Here is a 21368-nt window from a genome sequence, read left to right as displayed (position 1 = left end):
TGCAAAGGTGGATAATTGCCAACTCAAATGATTAGTCCCTTGCAACTGGACAGATCATCATTGTATCACCTTCCTCATCACAAATGCGATCAGTAAAAAATTGACCCAACTAAAAAAAAAAAAAACTTTGGAGAAGCTTGTAGCATATAAAACTGGATGATCTGACTTCCCTCAGCAACAACATCCTACCTACCCAGGCTGACATGATGGACGTCCAAGTCCTTACTGCTCACTGCAATACTTCCAAACTGAACATCCTAGACTCAGTTGCACCCTTATAACTAAAAAGAATATCCACCAAAGATTAGAAACCATGGTTCAATGACAGCCTAAACACAGAAAGACGTAATCTAAGTCTTGCTGAATGAGCATGGATATTTTCACCGTCCATCAAACACCTAAAACGGCTATGATCGGTGAGAAACACTTATAATAAACGCATCAGAAGCTCAAAAGTGAATTTTTTTAGATCCCAGCTCGACCTAGCAAAGAATCAACCTAAAAAACTCTTTGACCTGGTCGTACAACAATCAAATAATCAACCTAACTATGCAATAACTGGGTCCAATCTACTGCCAAACTATGAGGAATTTGCCTCCTTCCTGGGAAAGACAGAAACAATCAAAAAGGACCTGCGGACAGTAGGGGAACTCCTTCCAGTTATACTGCCAGTCAGACACCCCACCCACCCCTGCCCCAATCCCCCCCATACCTCACAAATTGCTGAGCCACCTGGTCCCTTAGGGAACACCCCCAAAATCAATGTCTCCTGGAATACATTCAAAACCCTCTGTGAAAACGACATTCACATCATCCTTACAGTGCTTAAACCCTCAAACCATATCCCAGACTGCCTTAAAAGTAGGTCAGGTAATTCCGATTCTGAAAACACCTACTGCAGATTGCTTGCACCAAAACAACTTGCCCTATTTCCAACATTCCAAAGTTAGTTAAACTCATTGAAATAAACACTCAGATCCAACTTGTTGACTAATTTCAATCCGGCCTCCGTCAAGGCCACAGCTCTGAATCTACACTCACACACTCAGTGAACGACATGCTAAAAATTTGGATCAGCACGATCCCTGGCTTCTAATCCTCCTAGACGTATCATCCGCCTTCGATACAGTTAAACATGACAGGCTCCTTGATTTACTTGAAAGGAGGATGGGGCTCTCAGTACCCATACTAAACTGGTTCACCTAATTTCTCTACAACAGAACTCAAAGAATAAAGGTGAACCAATCCTGTCCAATGCCACACCAGTCATGTTAGGGTTCCCTCAAGGGTCCTCTCTCCTACCCTCTTCAAACTTTTCATGGAGCCTTTATCTGAGATCTTTAACTCCGCCAACATTCATTACCAAATGTATGCTGATGACACCCAATTGTACTTGAAAATCTTTTCACCTCAAGGCATTAGGTCCCTCAACACAACTTTACTAGAAGTACAAAATTGGCTATCCCGCAATCACCTCAAACTTAATGCCATCAAAAAGAAATTCCTCCTAATCGTCCCACCCAGTCATCTAATTTTGCTCTAAGGATGAATCATCTAACGGCTCTTAACTGCTCACTACGCATTATTGATTCCATAAGATCTCTAGGAATAACTCTTGACAAGAACCCGAACGTGCAGGAGCACATCAGTACCCCCATCAAGGGAGCAAAATATCAAATGAATATTTTAAGAAAATGAAAATCCTTCCTCCCTCAAGATGACTACAAATCAGTGGTCCCAGCTCTAGTCATCCCCAGGTTGCTCTATGAAAGTGCAACCCTTTGTTGCCTTCCCAGATCCAAGTTGGCACCTCCAAGGGCTTCTCTCAATGTGGCTACCAGACATATCACAGGAACAAAAAGAAACAACCACATCACCCCGGATATAAAAACCCACAAATGGCTCCCTTATGAAGCAAGGATTCAGCTAAAAATTGCTTGCATGACCCATAAAGCACTTCATTACAACACTTATAGGTACTCAGCACAAAAGCTAGAATACTCTGATGAAAGCAGATCCTCTCGAAGCACCATCACCTTGGTACTGAAACCACAGAAATCCATAAAAAGAAAACCTGCAACAGAACCTTCTTGGTGTGGCCCCTAGAATTTGGAATTCCCTACCAACCAAAATCAGACTGTTTCGTTCAACTGCATCTTTCAAAATACAAGTTAAATGACTACTAATGAACAAATTCCTTCACTAGATCATTCATTCTGACTCATGATCTACACCCATGACTGCTATTAGTCTGTATGACCTTGCCCATTATCCAGTCGATCTGACCTAGAAATATTACCATTCTCAATTTGAGAACTTTCACAGTTTGTACTACGCTTGACTATGTTTAGGCTTTCCTGTTTTCAGTTTCTATTTTTGGTAAATTCTGGTGGTTTTTTTCAGTGTTTTCAATACCTTAAAAAACAGTGGTTATCAGTGGTTACATATTTTCGCGCCAGTAAATACAACAGAAACGGTGTTTATCGAATGTTTTGCTTTTATTATTGCTTGCTTTCTGCATGGATAGTGCATGTGTATAGACAGTGTACATACAGGGTATATGAGGTCCAAATACATTTCTACACATCAAACTTACTGTAGTACACCATACAATACTTTTTTAGTGAGTCTTTGGTCATGCATGCTCGTTCTTTCTTTCCCATGTAAACGTTAATCTGTGAAAAGGCCCTCGCAACAGTGGCATTTGATATGGGCAATAGCAAAACAGCCAGTACACAATTTGCTAACTCCAACCACTGACAGCTTTCCATGTAAATACTGGTGCACCTGAAAATTGTGATTCTCTGGGACAGGTACTGCAACATATGCGTTGAACTTATTGCATATGCCCTCAGTTATTGAAGTAGTATTTTTCAAAGTTTGGAAAAAACTCCCCTTTACGGAAGTGACCTAGAACTTGTGCGAGTACCTCAGTGAGGCTTCATTGACTTCAAATGCCATGGTCGGTGAAGGGACTTTTCTATGCATCATTGCAAGTCATTTCTTATGCATTGTAAAATAAAATTTCCTGAATTGCTCCTCAACCTTTCTTTGCTTATCAAGTGGCAAGAATTCGAACATGGAAGATGTTGCAGTGCCAAAGTCACTAAAAGTGCCGACCAGCCTTCTCTCAAGGAGATGATTCACATCTACACCAATTATGCCGAACACTTGGTAGACAAGGGTGTTTTCAGACTCTTGTTTTTTTATTATGTCCACTACAGCAGTCATGTTTTCCTGTAAAAATCTAAGAATGCAGTAGAGTGTATTTTCTTTACATCACTATCAATATGCAACCGAAGATCCTCACATTTCTTGCCTATGGCATCCTCATTATGCAAAAATTGTGTACATTTTTGCTACATGAATAATCTAGCATTCACGACCTCTAGGACTGAGAACCACCGGCTAAATGACATGGTTGGGATGACTCTTTCTGTGATGCCACACAAAGCAAAAAATGAGAAATATTTGCATTTTAGTTACTGCACATAGCGAAACAGTGAATCAGAATGGACTACAAAGTCAATAGCATTCTTCATTAACTCTGAAGATTGTAAATATGCTTCAGCATAACATCTACTAGTGGCAAGGATCTCTTACAGGGAAGCACTTCAGCTCAGGTGTCGATTTTGAAAGGTCATCACACAACTTTTCCATACACATAGCTGAATTACTGCATATACAAATAATATCACTCCAATCTTTGTTGAACTTGGTAAGAAATTTTTGCAGCAGCATTCCAAGAGGCACTGCGTTCCATGTTTTCCAAACATCTGGTGTCATGTTTTCACCGCCATCTCAGATGCTTGATGACAACACTCTTTTCACATATACCTGTCACTACACCTTGCATTGAATGCTTAAAGCCTGGGGTGTTTGGCAATTCACCTCCTATCAATACTGACTCACTAGAAAAGGGGGGGTAATGCATCAAAGGGTTTCACCCATTCTCTGTCTGTGGGTAAATGTGATGATACATATTGGGAAAGATTCTTATTAAACCAGGCATTTTACATATCAGTGAACAAATCAAACATGGCTAAAATATCGAATATGATGTTGATATTTCCGTGTTCTCTAGAGTTTATAAAATAATTAAATAAACCCTAAAACATGCTGCTAAACCCTGCATCTTTAGACCAAAGACCACAAAACTGAAAAAGGCAAAAGGAAGAAGAAAAATATTTTAGTATCATCTCTGAACAATTAAACTCAATCAGAATATTGTTAGCCCAGTCTTTCTTGCTGCTGCCTTCTATAACAAAGTTACATTGTATTGGCCCCTTCAGGAAGAATTAAAAATGACTCTCTTACTCACCTTTTCCTTTTTTGAACGGCATTTAGTTTGTGAAGGTTTTTTTCAGTGTTATATGTTTACACTGGTGGGGGCTATTTTCCTTTCAGTGGAGTTTTTTCAGTTATAATATGTTTAAACCAAAAACAGGATAGCCTAATTATGTTATTGCTCGCTTTCTTCCCTTTCCCAATCACCTTGACCTTTGATATACTCCCATGATTACTACTAGACTGGTGGACCATATTCAGGGTCCCGTCGACTTGTCCTAGAGATTTTACATTCTTCAATCTGTGAACCTACACTGTTTTTACCTCTCATGATTATGTTGTTGATTGTGTTCTTGTTTTACTTTTTGCTTCAACCATCTGTAAAGCACTTTGATAACTTCATGGGTCAAATTCACGCTATATAAAACTTTATAAATAAATAACCTACATCTTCTGCCTCTTTTGAAATACAAAATACATGTTTCATGCAAAATTAGTATCTCATGGAAGCAACAAAAACTAGTGTAAATTCACTTGGCTCCAAGGTTTTTCACAATGTTTGTTCTTTGGCCACATTTTCAATCTCAATTACGCAGTTTATTTGATTATCAGCGATGATGAAGCATATTTTTTTGCAATTGTTTTTCAGTCTGCATCTCATATGCACTGCAGCAAATTCTGTTTGCTTCATTCTTTAGTGCGCAAGCAGCAAATAGTTCGCCAAAAACAATTAGCTTTTTAGGTCGAGCTTAGACAGCGTGCATGCGCTGTCTTTGAGACATGCAGTATTCATTTCTATGGGCTTTGAACACGCCCAGTGCTTTTCATTGGTTGTTTCGTCTGGCTTTCAAAATGCCTTTGGTGTTGTTGGTGAATGGTTTACATTTGTTCCACCTTTTGGCTGTTTTGTTTCCACCCTGGAGTTTGCCCCTTTTACATGGATCCTTTCAGTATCGTCCATATGTTTAGTTTCTGTACACTCCTTTTAAATAGCCTTTGTTGCACCTTTGACTGTTGTCCCTCTGAAGTCTGCACTCTGAATCTTGTTTTGCCAGCACTGTCCCCTTCGTTTACTTTAACATAACAGATTACAGATAACTAATATTACTCAGAGCATTTCTCTGCACCTGCCGCCCCTTGTTGTTATCTTACACCCACGGCTGTAAATCAAGTATTTATCCAGTCACCCTCCTACAGGTATGTTACGTTATCAGATTTATAAAGTGCGCAGCTGCCCCAGCAAAGGGACGTCACGGCGCTAGAACTGCAAACTGGTAAAACACCGTGGGACAGGCACTAGAGTCCCATTAAGCAGGGAAGAGATGTGCTTGATAGCTTTACGGAATTGAGCAAGGTTAATAATGCTCCTGATGCTCACAGGGAGAGAGTTCCAAAGCTTTGCAGCGAGGACGAGAAAGGAGCATCCTCCTGCTCGGATTTTTCTTACCTGGGGGACAATCGCAAGGTGTTGGCCCATTGAGCGTAGGTGGTGGGTGGGTATGCAGGGTAAACGAAGATTTGCCAAACTATACGGGCGATACAAAGGATTTTAAACTCAATATGTTTTGCCACCGGTAGCCAATGCAGTCTGCGTATGGCATTGGTAGTAGGACATGTTCTCGGCAGACTGAGTGGCGTCCGGGCAGCAGGATTTTGCAAACTTACTAAGCGGAGAATCTCAGCTTTATTCGCCCCCATGTAGAGTGAGCTTGCATAGTCCAACCTTGATAGAATAGTGGCCTGGACAATGACCTGACTGATGGTATGGTTGAATAAAAAAACAACAATGTCTTGAGCCCACATAAAAGTCCAAAACCGGTCCCAGCTACTGCCTTTGTTTGGGCCGGAAAGGTGAAGGCGGAGTTGACCCATACGCCCAGGTTTTTGACTGCCTGCTTAGGGGTGGGTGGGCAGCCCCGAGTAACTGGCCACCACCACTCACTCCAAAGTTCGGTGTCTCTCCCCACCAACAAGATCTCTGATTTGCTCACATTAAGTTGGAGGCAGTTGGCGATCATCCAGTCTGCTATAGCTGTTAGATCATCCCTGAATTTGAAAGCGTTCTGACTTGAGTCATGAGATAGTGCCACCACTAACTGTATGTCATCTCCATAAGATACCACAGTTAATCCTCTGCTCCTGGCTACTTCAGCTAAGAGTTGGATGTAAATGTTAAATAGGGTTGGGCTGAGAGCCGAACCCTCTGGGACCCCTTGGTGGATGGCATGTACCTGGAAACTGAAAGGAGGAACCGACACTTGAACGGTTCTCTTAGATAGAAAAGGGACACACCAGCCCAGAGCCAGACCCCCAATGCCTGCCTCTTCCAGGTGCTGCAGTAGAATCTGGTGGGACACTGAATCAAACACTGGTCTCCGATCTAATAGTATGAGAGCCGACGTGCGCCCTGCGCCCTGAGCACCCCTTAGGTGTTCATTTACCACCAGGAGAGCAGTCTCTGTGCTGTGACAAGGGCGGAACCCATTCTGGGAAGGGTCAAGCAGATTATTATTTTCAGTGAACAGTGTGAGAATGGAATTGATATAGGCTTCAGCAATTTTAGATACCCATGACAAGAGAGAGATGGGGCAGAAGTTCTCTGGTCTCACTTGTTTCTTTTTCTGCCGGTCCAAAAGGGCCAGACATCCGACCCCCTGGCAGTGGGCGAGGCGGAGAGCACTGCATTCCCGGAGGCCAGTTACAGAGTGATACGTGGACTAAATGTTCTGGTAGTTCAGTGGATTAACACATCGACGCCGGAAACCTGCGTCTGGCCTCATGGCCGCAGGTTCCAATCCCATTGCGTCCACTCAGCCTCTTATCCTTTGGAGATCAACACTTTATTGTATATTCTTATTGATCCCCTTGTGACTCACAAGTACATTATTCATCTCATAAAGTAATTCACGTGCACATTCATGCATCTGAGTAGGATTAGGAAAATTCTTAAATTGTGTTTATATTCCTTAATGTATTTACCATACAGCACCTACTGCAAAACTGAAATGACTAGTGCAACTTCCAACACCACTTTTATTTGGACCTCCTTCCACCACTTTTTAAGTAAATCTTAGGTCTGTATGTGGTAATGTGCGACATGTGTTTTTATGTAGGTTTGTGGCTGGAACTACGCCAATCACAGTCTAGGTCACAGTTTCACACACTGGGCGGTGTAGTAGAAAAAAAACAATGCTTCATAAAGTGCACCTGGCAGTGAAGCAGCCAGAGTCGTGCTTAAAAGCCAAGTGAGTCACAAGAAGGGAACCTGGGTGCAGTGGATTGTCATAACCAGCGGGGTATGCCGGGTGAAGTGTGACCGATTACAGGGAACCCTGGCAAGAGCACTGGCAGTAATCAATCCTCCGAATAACTAACCCAGGTCGGCCTAAGTCTGCTGCATCGAATGCTGGGAGCAAACTTATCTGGCCGAGGTTCACACATGCCCAGCACCACTTGTGTGCGGCAAGGAAGAACCAGTGTGAATCAGATTGGAGGCTAGTGACAGACCCCTTACTCACCACCACCCGGGGAAGCAAGGAGAGTGCGTAATGAGTTGGGAGGGGGCCTTCTGGACTCAGTTTAAGGCACAGCTTGCTCATGGAGCACTGAAGCAACAGGGAGAGAGGTGTGCAACCTGAAAAACAAGACACACTGCCACTTTTTTGTGTAGCCCTCCTTTCCCCACAATCCATCCGCCTGGAACTGGAATTACTGGAAATAAGCAGCTGTTAGAAATGGAAAATGTCAGTAAAACTATTAGGATTGTTAGCTCAATTTCAAGCCACCAAACACCTTCTCCACTGAAAATACACAAAACAAATGTATGCTCATAAGAATTAATTAGAGCGGATTGCTCAGTGAGCTGAAAGCTCACCGCCAGCAGAGGCGGTGTTCTGGAGGTAATGCATGCAAATCCCAGCATGATAGACTGACCCCTTCCATTATTCAAAGGTTAGTACATTAAGTACCACAAATGAGGAAATAATATCAATAAATGAGCGTTATTGCAGTACTACATATACATAATTATAAATACATCTACATATATTAAATATTGAGTAGATGACACCAATCTCTGTAGCAGGCATGCATAGTTCACACAGCTTATCGCTACACTACTAGGTCTTCGTCCCCTACCATGTGCCTTCACTAATGGGCCTCAAACGATCTGTGATAACTGTTGATCACTAAACACAGGACCTGTGCCATTTTTTTGGTTTCTGTAGACCCATCTTCAGAAATCATTGCTCACCTTTTTTTGCCTCATTTGCTTCCTTACATTCCATCATCCCTAGACCAACCACTGTATGCCAACTCCCTAGGTCACAGCTTTCCAAACTTTTCATGTTGGTGACACACTTTTTGGAGATGCATCATTTTGTGACACAGTAAGGGGGGGGGAGGTGGGCAGGTCTCCCCGGAAGACATTATTTAAATAAAAGTGGGCAAATGGTCTCCCTCTGTCTGTCTCCCTCCCTCTGTCTCCACACCTCTGTCGCCCTCCTCCCTCTGTTTGTCTCCTTCTGTTTGTCTCCCTCCCTCTGTTTGTCTCCCTCCTTCTGTCTCCCTCCTTCTGTCTGTCTCCCTCTGTCTGTCGCCCTCTGTCTGTCGCCCTCTCTCTCTCTCCCTCCCTCTCTCTCCCTCCCTCTCTCTGTCTCTCTCCCTTTGTCTCCCTCTGTCTGTCTCCCTCTGTCTCCCTCCCTCTCGTCTGTCTCCCTCTCGTCTGTCTCCCTCTTGTCTGTCTCCCTCCCTCTGTCTCCCTCCCTCTGTCTCCCTCCCTCCCTCTGTCTCCCTCTCTCTCTGTCTCCCTCCCTCTGTTTCCCTCCTCCCTCTGACTGGCTCCCTCTGTCTGTTGCCCTCTGCCTCCCTCTCTGTCTCCGTCCCTCTGCTTCCCTCCCTCTCCCTCTCTCTGTCTCCCACCCGTTTCCATCCCTCTGTTTCCCTCCCTCTGTCTCTCTCCCTCTGTTTCACTCCCTCTGTCTCCCTCCCGCTGTCACCCTCCTCCCTCTGTCTGTCTCCTCCCTCTGCCTGTCTCCCTCTGTCTGTCGCCCTCTGCCTCCCTCCCTCTGTCTCTCTCTCTCTCTGTCTCCCTCCCTCTGTCTCCCTCCCTCTGTCTGTCACCCTCTGTCACCTCACCCCAGCTTCCCAGGCACACACACAGTCGCACCCGAGCACTTCACAGGTCTTTAAAAGACCATAGAGCTGAGTGTCTAGGAATGCCTCTTAATTAGCAGCAGTTATGTGCTAAGTGGCCGTGACACACCCACCATTTGCAGGCGACACAGTACTGTGTTGGGACACACAGTTTGGAAAGTCCTGCCCTAGGTCACTCAGGCTGTACAAATGTGTAGTCTGAAATTCTTCAAACCTGCTCCATCACTGGCGGAGTGAAATCTATTCCATCATGTTAGCACTCGTCTGTGACAGTACAGACAAACCGGCAACATGGAGAGAAGCTTTTGCTCTGCCCCATATAGCTTAGTCCAGCACAACACGTTGGACCGTGCCATGGGTGCTGCTGTGGCCACGTTTCAACACTCGAATAATAGTTCAGCTTGCTCATAGTCTTTTGCTGCCAGGAAGGCTGAGCACTAGTGATTCATGTTATAGTAAATTCTGATTCTTACAAAGTCACCAAGCTTCGAGGTGGAAGTGTTTCATAAAAATAAATCGGTGCTAAAAGTGGCATTTACTCTCAAAACTTGTAATCGCTTGGTGAAATTACATTGGTTTCCTAGATGGCTTGGTTTTCCTCGCAGAAATGCTAGGCCTGGGCAGTGAAATCCGCTCTATTCGCGGAGTTTGTAAAGTTTTTTGTGCTCCGTGTAGCACACGGAATTGGAGCAGATTTTTTCCTCGCTTGTGCTTGCCATCGTTATGTTGGCAAGCGCGAGTGAGCAAAATCCACCGCTAGACAACCTCCCAGCGATATTTCTCAATGTAGGCGGTCGCTGATGCTCATATTGAGAAACCTGCCATTCGCGTTGAAAAAGCTGCCGCTCAAGTAGAACTTCTACTCGAGTGGAAGAAAGAAGCAGCACCCTCCTGCGATGCACGTGGTGCTTTTCACACTGGTTTTACAGCGATGGACAAACACCCGCGTGCATAGATTTTTTGTCACTTTGAACTCTGCCCAGGCCTAATAAACCCCTTATTTTCAAAGACCAGATTTGTGTGTTAAAAATGGGGCGTTCTTTCTAAGGAGAAATTAAAAATGTGGCCTGTATTTACGTGCTGTGTTTACAGTAGCTGCTCGTCATATTTCGTTTTTCTCAACCATAGATGTAGGAAATGACAAGAAAATAGTACCTTCTGCTTTAAATGCAAATCAGGTTGTTTTGAGGTTACTGTTTTCATCTGTCCTCAGTCGTCATGTTTTAACAGATGACGGAGCGGACTTATTGCTGAAACCCTGAGTATATCATGTGAGAAATGCTTCTGTAGAAAGGTTGGTGATTAACACATCCATCACACCCCTTGAGCCTCTGGTGCAGAACAGAGGAATGTACACGCATAGATCCTTCGCGGCTCAGCGGGGCCACTGAGCATACGGGCAGTTACCAGGGATCGTCTAAAAGTTCTTTTTAGGTTCTAGACAGAGTTGTGCTAGACTGTTGTACGCCTGGGCAGATTTGGATTATGGTGGGAAGATTCCAGTATTATCTGTTACAAGTAAGGGTGGGCGGGCAACTCCGCTACGCTCACGGAGTGGGCGTAGTGCTGCCTACTCCGCACTTTGCGGAGTATGCGTAGCCGGCAGCACTACGCCCACTCCATTGGCGTAGCGGAGTTGCCCGCCACCCGCCTCCCTCCCGCCCTCCCTTTATACTTTAATCTAAATGGTATAAAAAATTAAAAGGCACTTACCTTGCCCGCCGCTGCCCGCCGCGTCCCCGGGGCTCCCTCTCTTCATCGCCGCCGTCTGGGATAGTAATGCGCATGCGCGGGCGGCCGCGCATGCGTATTTCTCACGAGAAATGCGCATGCGCAGCCGCCCGCGCATGCGCATTACTATCCAAGACGGTGGCAATGAAGAGAGGGAGCCCCGGGGACGCGGCGGGCAGCGGCGGGCAAGGTAAGTGCCTTTTAATTCTTTATACCATTTAGATTAAAGTATTTAGGGAGGGCGGGAGGGAGGCAGGCCTGTGGTGCGTAGTGGGGCTATGCGGAGTGCGGAGGTGGGCGTAGTTTCTCGCCCACTTCGCGTAGCTCCGCGAAGCCCCACTACGCCCACTACGCCCAGGGTTAGTTACAAGTATGTTGTGACATTCTCAGAATTTTCATTGCACAATTTTTGCTGTGGCAAACTGCTTTACGCAAAAAATGTTTCACCAATTATCTGTGATTTGCTTATGTTAGTTGTCCCTGTGTGCAAAAATTCTACGAGATACTTTCAAACTAGAAGTGTAATTTCTAGAGGTTGGCGAGCCGACATATTTACAGTGAGTGCAAAGCCAAGCAAAGGGTCGGCTCTGGCTTTAGGAGCCCATGCATGAGCCGAGCTTAGGCTTAACACATTTTGGCATGTAAATCATGCATCAAACATCATGTTAAAAATATTATAAAGTATCCTCAGAATTCAAAAAGGTTTATCCTTAGAAGCTATTCACCTTAGTACGTCAGATTATAACAGTGGTTTGGGAAGTATTATTAATAGTGAGAGTTTTTAAACATGCACTGAGGAACATTCCTGCTCCGCCCTGATGACAACACTAGTAGGGAGATAAAACCTAAGTCGCTATGTGTACCCAACATGCGGCCTAGATTTTTACTATAGAACAACATTATAGACTACTAAACGGGACACAATAGAAGTTTTTGACAGTACACATCCTGAACCTTCGTATTTAAAGGTGCTCTCTTATGTGATGATAAACAAAAAAAGAGGCTCAGTGAAAGAAAGTAACCAAGGATCACATAGTTTGGTAAAGCATGGGAGCCAGGATTGATACCAGCCAGATGTTCCAGTTTCACACTGTGCAATCATGCTACTATATGGGTACCTTTTTCTGACATCAAAGGTTACTACCTTGTCCGTAGTTCTTTGTGGATGAGATGGGTGAGCGAATCTTGGCCAAAGACACACATGACCACTCCAAAATGTACACAGACTATTTTAAAACCTTTCTTTTTAGATAGGAATATGCTGCTGTAGTATCAGCACGCAGCACCTCCTCATGACTCAGCACCAACTCAGCATGACTCCACAGCATCATTTCAGCATCCACAATGCACCGGCTCCTCATCAGTACACCACCACCAGTGCAGCACCACCTCAGCGCAGCATCACCTCAATATCAGCTCAGCACCATATCAGGAGCAGCACAGCACCACCTCTGTATCAGTGCCCACCACCCCCGCACCCCCCCCTCAGCAGCAATTCAGCACCAATGCAGCACCACTTCAGCATCAACTAAGCACCACCTGGGCACCAGTGCAGCACCACCACCTCAGCATGACTCAGCACCACAGCATCACTTAGCACCACCTCAATGTCACTCAGCACCAATCAGCATCACCTCAGTATCACTCAGCAACACCTCCGCACCAGCACATCACAACCTCAGGACCACCTCTCTCTACCCTCGGAATCTGGCATCTTTTAATTCTCCCCCAAAGTCCATCTGCCGCTCATGTTGTAATTAACCCTGGGCGGTGAACTCCGGTCCGCTCGTGGAGTTTGCAGAGTTTTCACTCCGAGTTACGCGGAGCTCGCGGAATTCCGAAAAACTCTGTTCTGCCTTGCAGAGCGGAGCTTTTTTCTTTGCTTGTGTTCGTCAAAGTCAAGTTGGCGACCGCAAGCGAGGGAAATAAACCTCCAGCAAGATTTTTCCTCGTTCACGATCGTCAACATCAAGTTGGCGAGCACGAGTGTGGAACATCCCAGCGAGATTTCTCAACGTGCGACAGCTCGCGTTGAGAAACTGCCCATTCGGGTTGAGAAATCTGCCGTTCAAGTATAAATCTACTCGAATGGCTGAGAAGGAAAGCAGGGACCGCTTGCACTGTGCATGGTGCTGTTCGCAATGATTGCACAGTGCGGACAAGCATCCGGCACGGTGCAATGACGGCGAAAAGCATTTTTCTATTGTACTCCACTGCTTGCAGAGTTCCGCGTAGTGTGGCAGAGTTTTTTTTAATCACTTTGCTGAGTTCCACGTAGTCCAATTAGTTGTAATTCTGTTACTATTTTCCAACCTACACTCTCCCGTGGTTTATGTCTTGCCTACCCCCACCAGCTAAAAAAAGCTATAACAATCAAGCATTAGAACAGGCTGGAAGAAGTTGCCACCAGTGCATGGACAAAAAAGCTAGAAGACATTTTTTATGTTAATTATTTTTGAATATGGTCGTTCATTTGTACATGTCTTCCTGTTTATATATAAGGTAACAAAAATGCTTATAACACTTTTTTACTATAACTTTTCAACATGTTGCACAGCAGCCACAAAGCTCTACAACATAGCTTAAAGACATTGCCAAAGCCAAAAGCTCTGTCTAAACACTTCTAAGGTCCCAAAGGCGAGACCCATTGGCTATGCCAATGCTTGTTTCCTTTGTACCTCTGCAGCTTTTGAATGACCAGGTCACTCACAAGAAGAAACGGAGGCTAGAGAATAAGTCCTCCTTGGCCTGGTTGTTGTTCTTATGTTTTAAATACCTCTACCACCTTTCCAGCCATTACAAACATAGTTGGCCTATTTGGATCATTGGCAATGTACGTCTGCATTTTAGGGTATGGATATATATATAAAAACGTTTACCTATCAATAGAATCCGGCAGCTTCCGAATCTTGTTGCTTCCCATGTCTAACCATTCCAATGCTGGCATATTCAGTACTGCTTCTGGAATCGTTGTAAATTGGTTCATGCTCAAATCGAGGTGGTGAAGTTTCTTGAGGTCACTCAGCTAAAAAGAAAAAAAACTGCATATGTTAGTTACTATGCAGTGCAGAGACTTATTAAAGATTCCTCCTCAAATTTTTAATTTTCTGAAGTCTATTTACATTATTAATTTGGATGAACATATGAAAAGCCAAATTCTTCTGTAAGGTTTTGCTAAATAACTTGGCTGATTGTGAAGAAAAAGGAGGTAATTCTCACCACGTTGGCCTCACCACCAAGTCGCTGGGGCAACAGAGGCCCTACCTCTTTAACCCCAGCAGCTAGCCTGTCTTGTTTAAAGATCCCTAGGCCGGGACTGGCCATAGCGGGCACCGGGCAATCCCCCGGTGCACCTCACGTTTGGGGGCCGGTTTTGGGCCCCTGGGGGCCGTTTTTGCAGCATAATCGGCCCTGTACCAAAATCGCCCAAAAACTGGCCCCGGCAAAGAGTTCGGTGACACCTCGATCCCCCCCGCCCCAGTGGGGAGGGGTGGGGGGGGCGGCCGAGTACTTTGCCGGGGCCGGTTGTGGTTCCCAGTCCGGCCCTGAAGATCCCTGTGGCCACCAGAGAGACTTTTTTCATTTTAATAAGTGTTTCCGCCGACGTGGCATGAGCACTTTCGGCATAAAACTGTTGCCGGCTGACCCTCCATTGCATGGTAAGCTTGCTGACGAAGTTTATGTAGTTCTGAAACAAAGTAAAACAATTATAGTTTGTTTCTAAAAACCAAAAACATGCCCTTAACTGGCTGGGAGTATCTCTCATTGGGTGAGGGGCATTATTCTTTTTTTTAGGTCTGGTGTTAGCAATACCTCTTGATTTTACTAAAAGTATTATATGATAGTATATTATACATGCTTAAGTCACCTCTCTACATCCATTGGTCTGTTGTTGTGTCATTCACATTTTTTTTCTGCTGACTACAGCATATAGCATGGGGCAATGGGTCAGCCTACTAAAGACTCTGGTTAACTTTAATATGAGTGACTGCATTTTACCCTCTTGCATTGGCACCTTCGCAGTTCCCTACAGTGCCAGTGTTTATGCTTTTACTTTATATTTACTTCAGTGTTTCTTTTGTGTGTAAAGCCTGATGTGATATCAGTATGCTTCTGATGCACATTTCATCTTTATCAGATTTCATCACCTGCCTATGTTCCTTTCGGAGTGTTTTGCTTTTCTAATGTTTTGCTTTTCTGACTGTTGCTATTTCACAGCATACTAAATTGTGTCAATTTGAACTTGTTCTCTATTAAGTTATCCTCTTTTTCCTTTCTCTCCTTCTTTCTTCCTTTCTTTCCTAATGCTGTTCCTTCCTCCTCTCTTTCTTTCCTACCTTCTTTCTCTTTTCTTTCATTTTTCCTTCTTGCTTTTTTCATTATTTTTTATTTCTTTTTCTTTCTGTTTTCTTTCCTTTTTCCTTTCTTTCTTTCTCTCGCCATCCCTCATTCTTGCCTTCTTTTATTTCTTCTTCAATTCTCTCTGTCCTCGCTTTCTTTCTTTCTCTTTCCTTGTCTTTCTTTCTTTCCCTCTTTCCTTTTTTGTTTCACTTTCCTATTTCTTTTTTCTTTCTGTGTCTCTTTCTCTGGCTCTCTTTCACTTTTTCCTTCCTTCCTTCCTTCGCTGTGCTTCTCTCTTGTCTTTTTTCTTGCCTGCTTTCTTTCTCTCTTCTTTTCCTTTTTTCATTTTTTTCCTCCTTTGGCAAGAGGTTAGCAGCCAATGCTAGACTGATTGACTTTTTTAAGACTGTGTTAGCCAAGACCTTTTTATTTTACAAAAATTTGGTGTATAACAACCAGACTTCTGCCAATTATGTGTGGATGGACTCATTCATTTTGTCTGACTTCACTACAAGGTATGGCATGCTGTACAAGTTATGGCATGCTGTCCAGTATTGTGTTGTTTGAGACGAAACAAACGTTTTTGCCTGTAGATTTTTATTTAGATTGATTAGGCCAAGCATATTCCCAAACAATACAATTATGCAAAAACCATTACAAACAAAACAAAAATTGCCTGAAGGCTGATGGCCAACACCAGACCTATGAGTTCTGAAATGCTTGTCTTTCTTCCGGACCTCCAAGACTTACATGGTGGTGGCAAAGAGAGAAAGAACTATCAGAACCCCAACTCAGTGTGCATTCTGATGCTGTTTAGCCAGCAGCCCTGAGGCAGCTGGGCCACAAGCAAAGGGTATCTAACATCAGAAATAAACGAGAGAGAGAGAGAGAGAGAGAGAGAGAGAGAGAGAGAGAGAGAGAGAGAGAGAGAGAGAGAGATATATTCATTAGTATTCATTAGAAGCAGGAGAACATGTCTGACATTATATGAATAGTGTAATGTCTATTTCTAACACATTCCAGTTATCACAACATAGTTTTTATAATACCTTTATCAACTGGTTTGTGTCTAAAGGTGAAAAGCTCTGGACTCCGTCTCTGAGGACTCAGCTCCAAAATAATCAAAAGGCACTTGTCTATATGTAGGTAAAGTCATTGCCTGCCATCTACCATCAAAACAGGGTCAGTGAAAATGGCAGAGCCTGCAAGGAAAAGGTAGACTGCAAACTATACATACCCATTCTGTTGCCAGCTGCACTTCAAGGCTAGAAGTTCTCAGAAGGTGGCATACAGCCAACAGCCATACACCTCACAATTATATCAACTACCATCCAAATGCATACCTCACAGCTAAGCATGTTGACCTATGCATGTGCCATATCCTTGCAACTGACATGCCACCTGCATGAGTGTAGTCGAGAACACCTCATTGACGGATCTCCAGCTGCAAAGTCAGACACCTCACAGCCAAGCTTGCTGATGGTCATGATGCCAGACTCCCACTCTGACACAGAGTTGACAACAGGCAGCTGACTTTATCTCTCAATCTACCACCCCAATGTTGAAACCAATATATAACAGCTTTGTAAACACTCACAGATTCTGGCATTCCAATTTTATTCACTGACTAGCACTGTAGCTACCACAGATGATGGGCACTGTGCTACTGGTGAAGCGGGCTGGAAGTAGTAATCAGTGTTTCCCTAGATTGCTTAATAACTCCACATTTCATAAGCCTTGGCCAAATATGAAAAGAACTTCTGACCTACACACACAATATACACAGTACTGATAAGTAAAACACAGTCCACACCATTTATTTGGGTACAATCATAAATGGAGAGGCAACGATTGTAAAAAAGAGCTTAGACAAAGACGATTCTTGGGCCTTCAATGTTGAAGTCAAATTTTTCTTTATTGTTTCCATTCATGCAAGCGCAGCCAATGCGTTTCACCTTAAAAAAGGCTTCATCAGGTATCTGAGAGACTTCATGGTTTTACAGCCGAAGTCTTATCATTTTCTTTTATGTAATGCAGTCACAGATAAGAGAACCTTTTAATTTGCTAAGCCACACCTTGCCTTGTGTTAGGCTAAAATTCTGAGTGGTCGTATTCCAGGTTTGCACGGTTCTCTCAGGAGGCGATGGCCTCTATTAGACCTCTATTCAGAGAGAGTTGTGCGCATAGAAGAGCTGTGTAATGGCCCTGAGAATCATTGTGTCTCCTCTACATCCTGCATGCCGCCCAGACATGTACGTTGTATCTGCCAAGGTACTGCAAGACATGGCTCTTCTATGCGTAGGACGTAGAGGACCTCTATTGGACCTGCATCCAGCCTCAGAGATCCCAGCAGCCGTTGGGCAGCAGACTTATTATCGAGGTGGGAATTCCACACTGCTCGAGGCCCCGCATCCAGCCTCGGCCTCCGGGCTGCTGAAAGATGGCCGGCATGTCCCTCAGGTCTTGAGCTCTCCATTTCAGGTACTTTCTTCACTAATATCAGGGACTGGACCGTGCATCAACTTTCTCCTTATCTGCTGGATACTATTGAGGGCTCCATCTCCTACTTTGACTGAGCACCGCCCAGCCTGCTCGTGACCCCAGGCCCTGATAAGCTGCCCGGGTGTGGTGGGGGTCCCAATATACCTGAAGATAAGCGGATGCTATTGCGTCCACCTCCTGTAGTCTCTTGCGCATAAATAGATCATCCATAAACACTGTACTGACTGCATTAAACTTACCTGCATTTCCCCTAGCAATGCCTGGTTCCGAAGATACTCTATCCGCAGAGGACGGTGCTGCTGCTTGTCGCCTGGTCCACTCTCTCCCTGCAGTCTAAGTAATCTCGACTCTCCTTGATCCACCTGCCGTCTTTTTGGTGCCATCAGTTGCCATACACAACCTCGCAAATATGTGGAGGCAGGATGCACATCAGTCGAAGCTTTCCTATGAGGGTAGGAGGCGAACTGGTCATTCTGTCCAAGACCCAGCTCAGGACGACCTACCTGACAATGCTGGGAATGCGGAAGAACGAGACGACGATCAGAAAGAAATCCTAGTTGATATGAAATTCAGTTTACATGCCATTAATGCTAAGCTAGATCTCACGGCGAATCAACTTGATTGAATGAAAGAGAGAGTCAATAAACATGAAGACAGGATAGAAAGCCTGGAAACAAGGATCACGCCACATCTCCTGTGCATGGATAAAATACTGGAGCTTATCAAATGCAAAAACGAAGACCTAGAAGTGTGATCAAGGCGCAATAACATTCAAAATATTGGCATTCCAAAATCCACAAATATCGAGAGAATGGAAGACTATGTGGAAACCATGGTTGCTGAACTCTTCAGGAAGCATTTCTCTTCTGTATTTATTGTTGAAAGAGCGAATCGCACTATGGCTCCCAGGTCTCCCCCCAGGTCCAACCCTAGACCTATTGTGGCACGCTTGCTCAACTACAAGGCTCGAGACACTGTGCTACGCCAAGCCAGAGAACAAAGAGACATACAATTCCAAGGAAACAGACTATCGTTCTACCTGAACTTTCTACCTTCCGTACAGGCAGCACAAAGAGAATTCCTCCCTGGAAAAGACAGCTGCAAAAAGTCGACGCTACCTACGCCCTTTTATATCCTGCCAAACTGCGCATCACACATGGGGGCAAACCGCATCACTTCACAGACCCGAAATCTACTCTCAAGTTCGCTAAATGCCTTACCAAAGAGTCTGCATCGAAACAGACTTCGTCACAGGTCAGACAGGAGGATAAAATGGGTGCTATTGAATAACTCTGCCCCTTTATTTAGGACACATCACCATCAACTGGACCCCTTTGTGGTATCTAGGTTGCGTCTCATGGCTCCCTTTTCTGGGGCCCCTGCCGGAACTAACCAAATTGTTACATCTTCCACTTGGCCGCAGGAAAAATCAACTGGGTGCACTTGCCTCTTCAGACACACAGTCCGGCTTGGATTGGGGAGTTTTCTTGGCTAGCCTACATAGATGATTGCCACACAAGATGTTTACCTGGAGTTCGGGTAAAGAGAGAGGGGTGGGGTGCTGAATTGGATGACTGAGGTGACCCTCCTATCCAGAACCCTATCTGATCACACTCCTGTCCTGATGGTATTTGCATTCCCGCCGGCTTTACCAGGCGCGTTTATGTGACGTCTCCCACCCAACATTTTCCGCGGTACTTTATTCGAACCAGAAGTGTATCCGTATATCCTAAAGTTTTTTTAACACAATAAAGACTCTGTCTCCTCCCCTTCGGTATTATGGGAAACCTTTAAGGTTGTGATTTGGGGAGTGTGCATCACTAAACAGGCGAGAGTCCTTAAGGCAATCCAAATACGAATGGCAACACTGGAGGGTCAACTTTGGTTGCTCGAATTAGACCATCGGCAGGCTAACTTCCCCTCTGCCATGGAACACAATTTCGGGAAACCCACAGTGAATATAATGAAGAGGTGGCACGTAGGTTTGGCGAGAGGGACCGACCTGGGAGAACTCTAGCACACATGCTCCGACGGCCTGTAGTATGTAGTTGAGCTACTCAACGAGCATCAGGAGCGACACAACGCACCTGAAGCTCTGCTTCGCACTATGACATTGTGCTATGTCGACCTCTATAGCACTAAGGATACTACTTGCACAATCAAGATTCAACACTACATGGACATGCTACAACTACTCTGGCTCGATCACTCATGTCGGGAGTTCCTCAACGCCCCCTTTGCTGAGGATGAGATCATGCGAGTTATACAGGGTCTAGCTAGCAACAAGGCACCGGGCCTAGATGGCCTGACTGCCTCTTTCTATAAAGAATTTGCCCCTTTGCTCATACCACACTTACAGGCCATGTTTGAGGCTTCTGTCTCTGCCGGTGAGCTTCCCCCATCTCTTTGCGAGGCTGTTATTGTCACTATACTGAAGCTGGACTAACCGGCCAATCATTGAGATTTCTACTGGCCGTTATCTATGATTAACATTGATAATAAGATTCTTGCTTAATTACTGGCCAATTCTCTACTTGTGCTTCTACACGACATTGTGCGCCCAGATTAATCGGGCTTTGTGCTCGGTCGGTCCACTGCGCACAATCTGCTCACCCTCTTTTCCGTGATTCACAGCATACAGACTGACATTGCTGCTCATGCTGCTCTACTTGATGCCACAAAGGCGTTTGACTCGCTGGATTGGCCATACATATTCTTCCTTCTTGCTTATCTAGGCGTAAGCCCCACATTTGTCCGCCTCATCCAACTATCATACACACCCCCTACAGCCAGACTTTGCCTTAACGGCATGTTATCCGATCCATTCCCGGTAACAAGATGCATCCGTCGGGGTTGCCCCCTATCGCCTATCCTATTGGTAATAGCTATGGAACCCCTGGTGGCAAAACTACGTCAACATCACACGCACCAGAGTTTACATTTCACATTGCGCAACCTCATTGTATGTATGTATTCAGATGATATCGCTCTATACATTTGCAATCCGCAAACTAATCTTGATCCCATCACACAAGAAATTATAGGGTTTGGTGGCTACTCTGGCACATGTATCGACTGGACCAAATCCATATGTATCACATGGGCCAAATCCTCACTGTTATGTTTTACAGGCGCCACCTCTCTAGTGTAGTTGGAATTACCATTGCATTGGGCGCAAGAGCCAGTACGCTACCTGGAAATTTGGCTAAGTAGAGAAGTTGAGGAATTATGGAGGGTAAACTTTGGGAGAGCCAAGACATGGCTCGAAGAGAAAATTCCAACATGGAACAGACTCTCTTTCTCCTTAACCGGACGTTTGGCGATAGCAAAGAAGATAGTACTGCCCAAATTTC

General features: G+C 44.7%; 1 protein-coding gene across 2 annotated transcripts in view; it reads right to left on the bottom strand.

The window, feature by feature from the left end:
• LRRC39 (leucine rich repeat containing 39) overlaps positions 1 to 21368 on the bottom strand; it is a 229947-nt gene that overhangs the window by 23219 nt on the left and 185360 nt on the right. For both annotated transcript variants that reach the window (XM_086954502.1, XM_086954510.1), the window contains exon 6: positions 14052 to 14197. In XM_086954502.1, the coding sequence (XP_086810628.1) occupies positions 14052 to 14197 (146 nt within the window). The remainder of the gene's footprint in view (positions 1 to 14051; positions 14198 to 21368) is intronic.

This window comes from Lissotriton vulgaris, chromosome 1_1 (assembly GCF_964263255.1).
Source record: "Lissotriton vulgaris chromosome 1_1, aLisVul1.2, whole genome shotgun sequence".
Lineage (NCBI taxonomy): Eukaryota > Metazoa > Chordata > Amphibia > Caudata > Salamandridae > Lissotriton > Lissotriton vulgaris.
The sequence above is the reverse complement of the archived record's forward strand: the minus strand, read 5'-3'. Positions and strand labels throughout refer to the sequence as shown.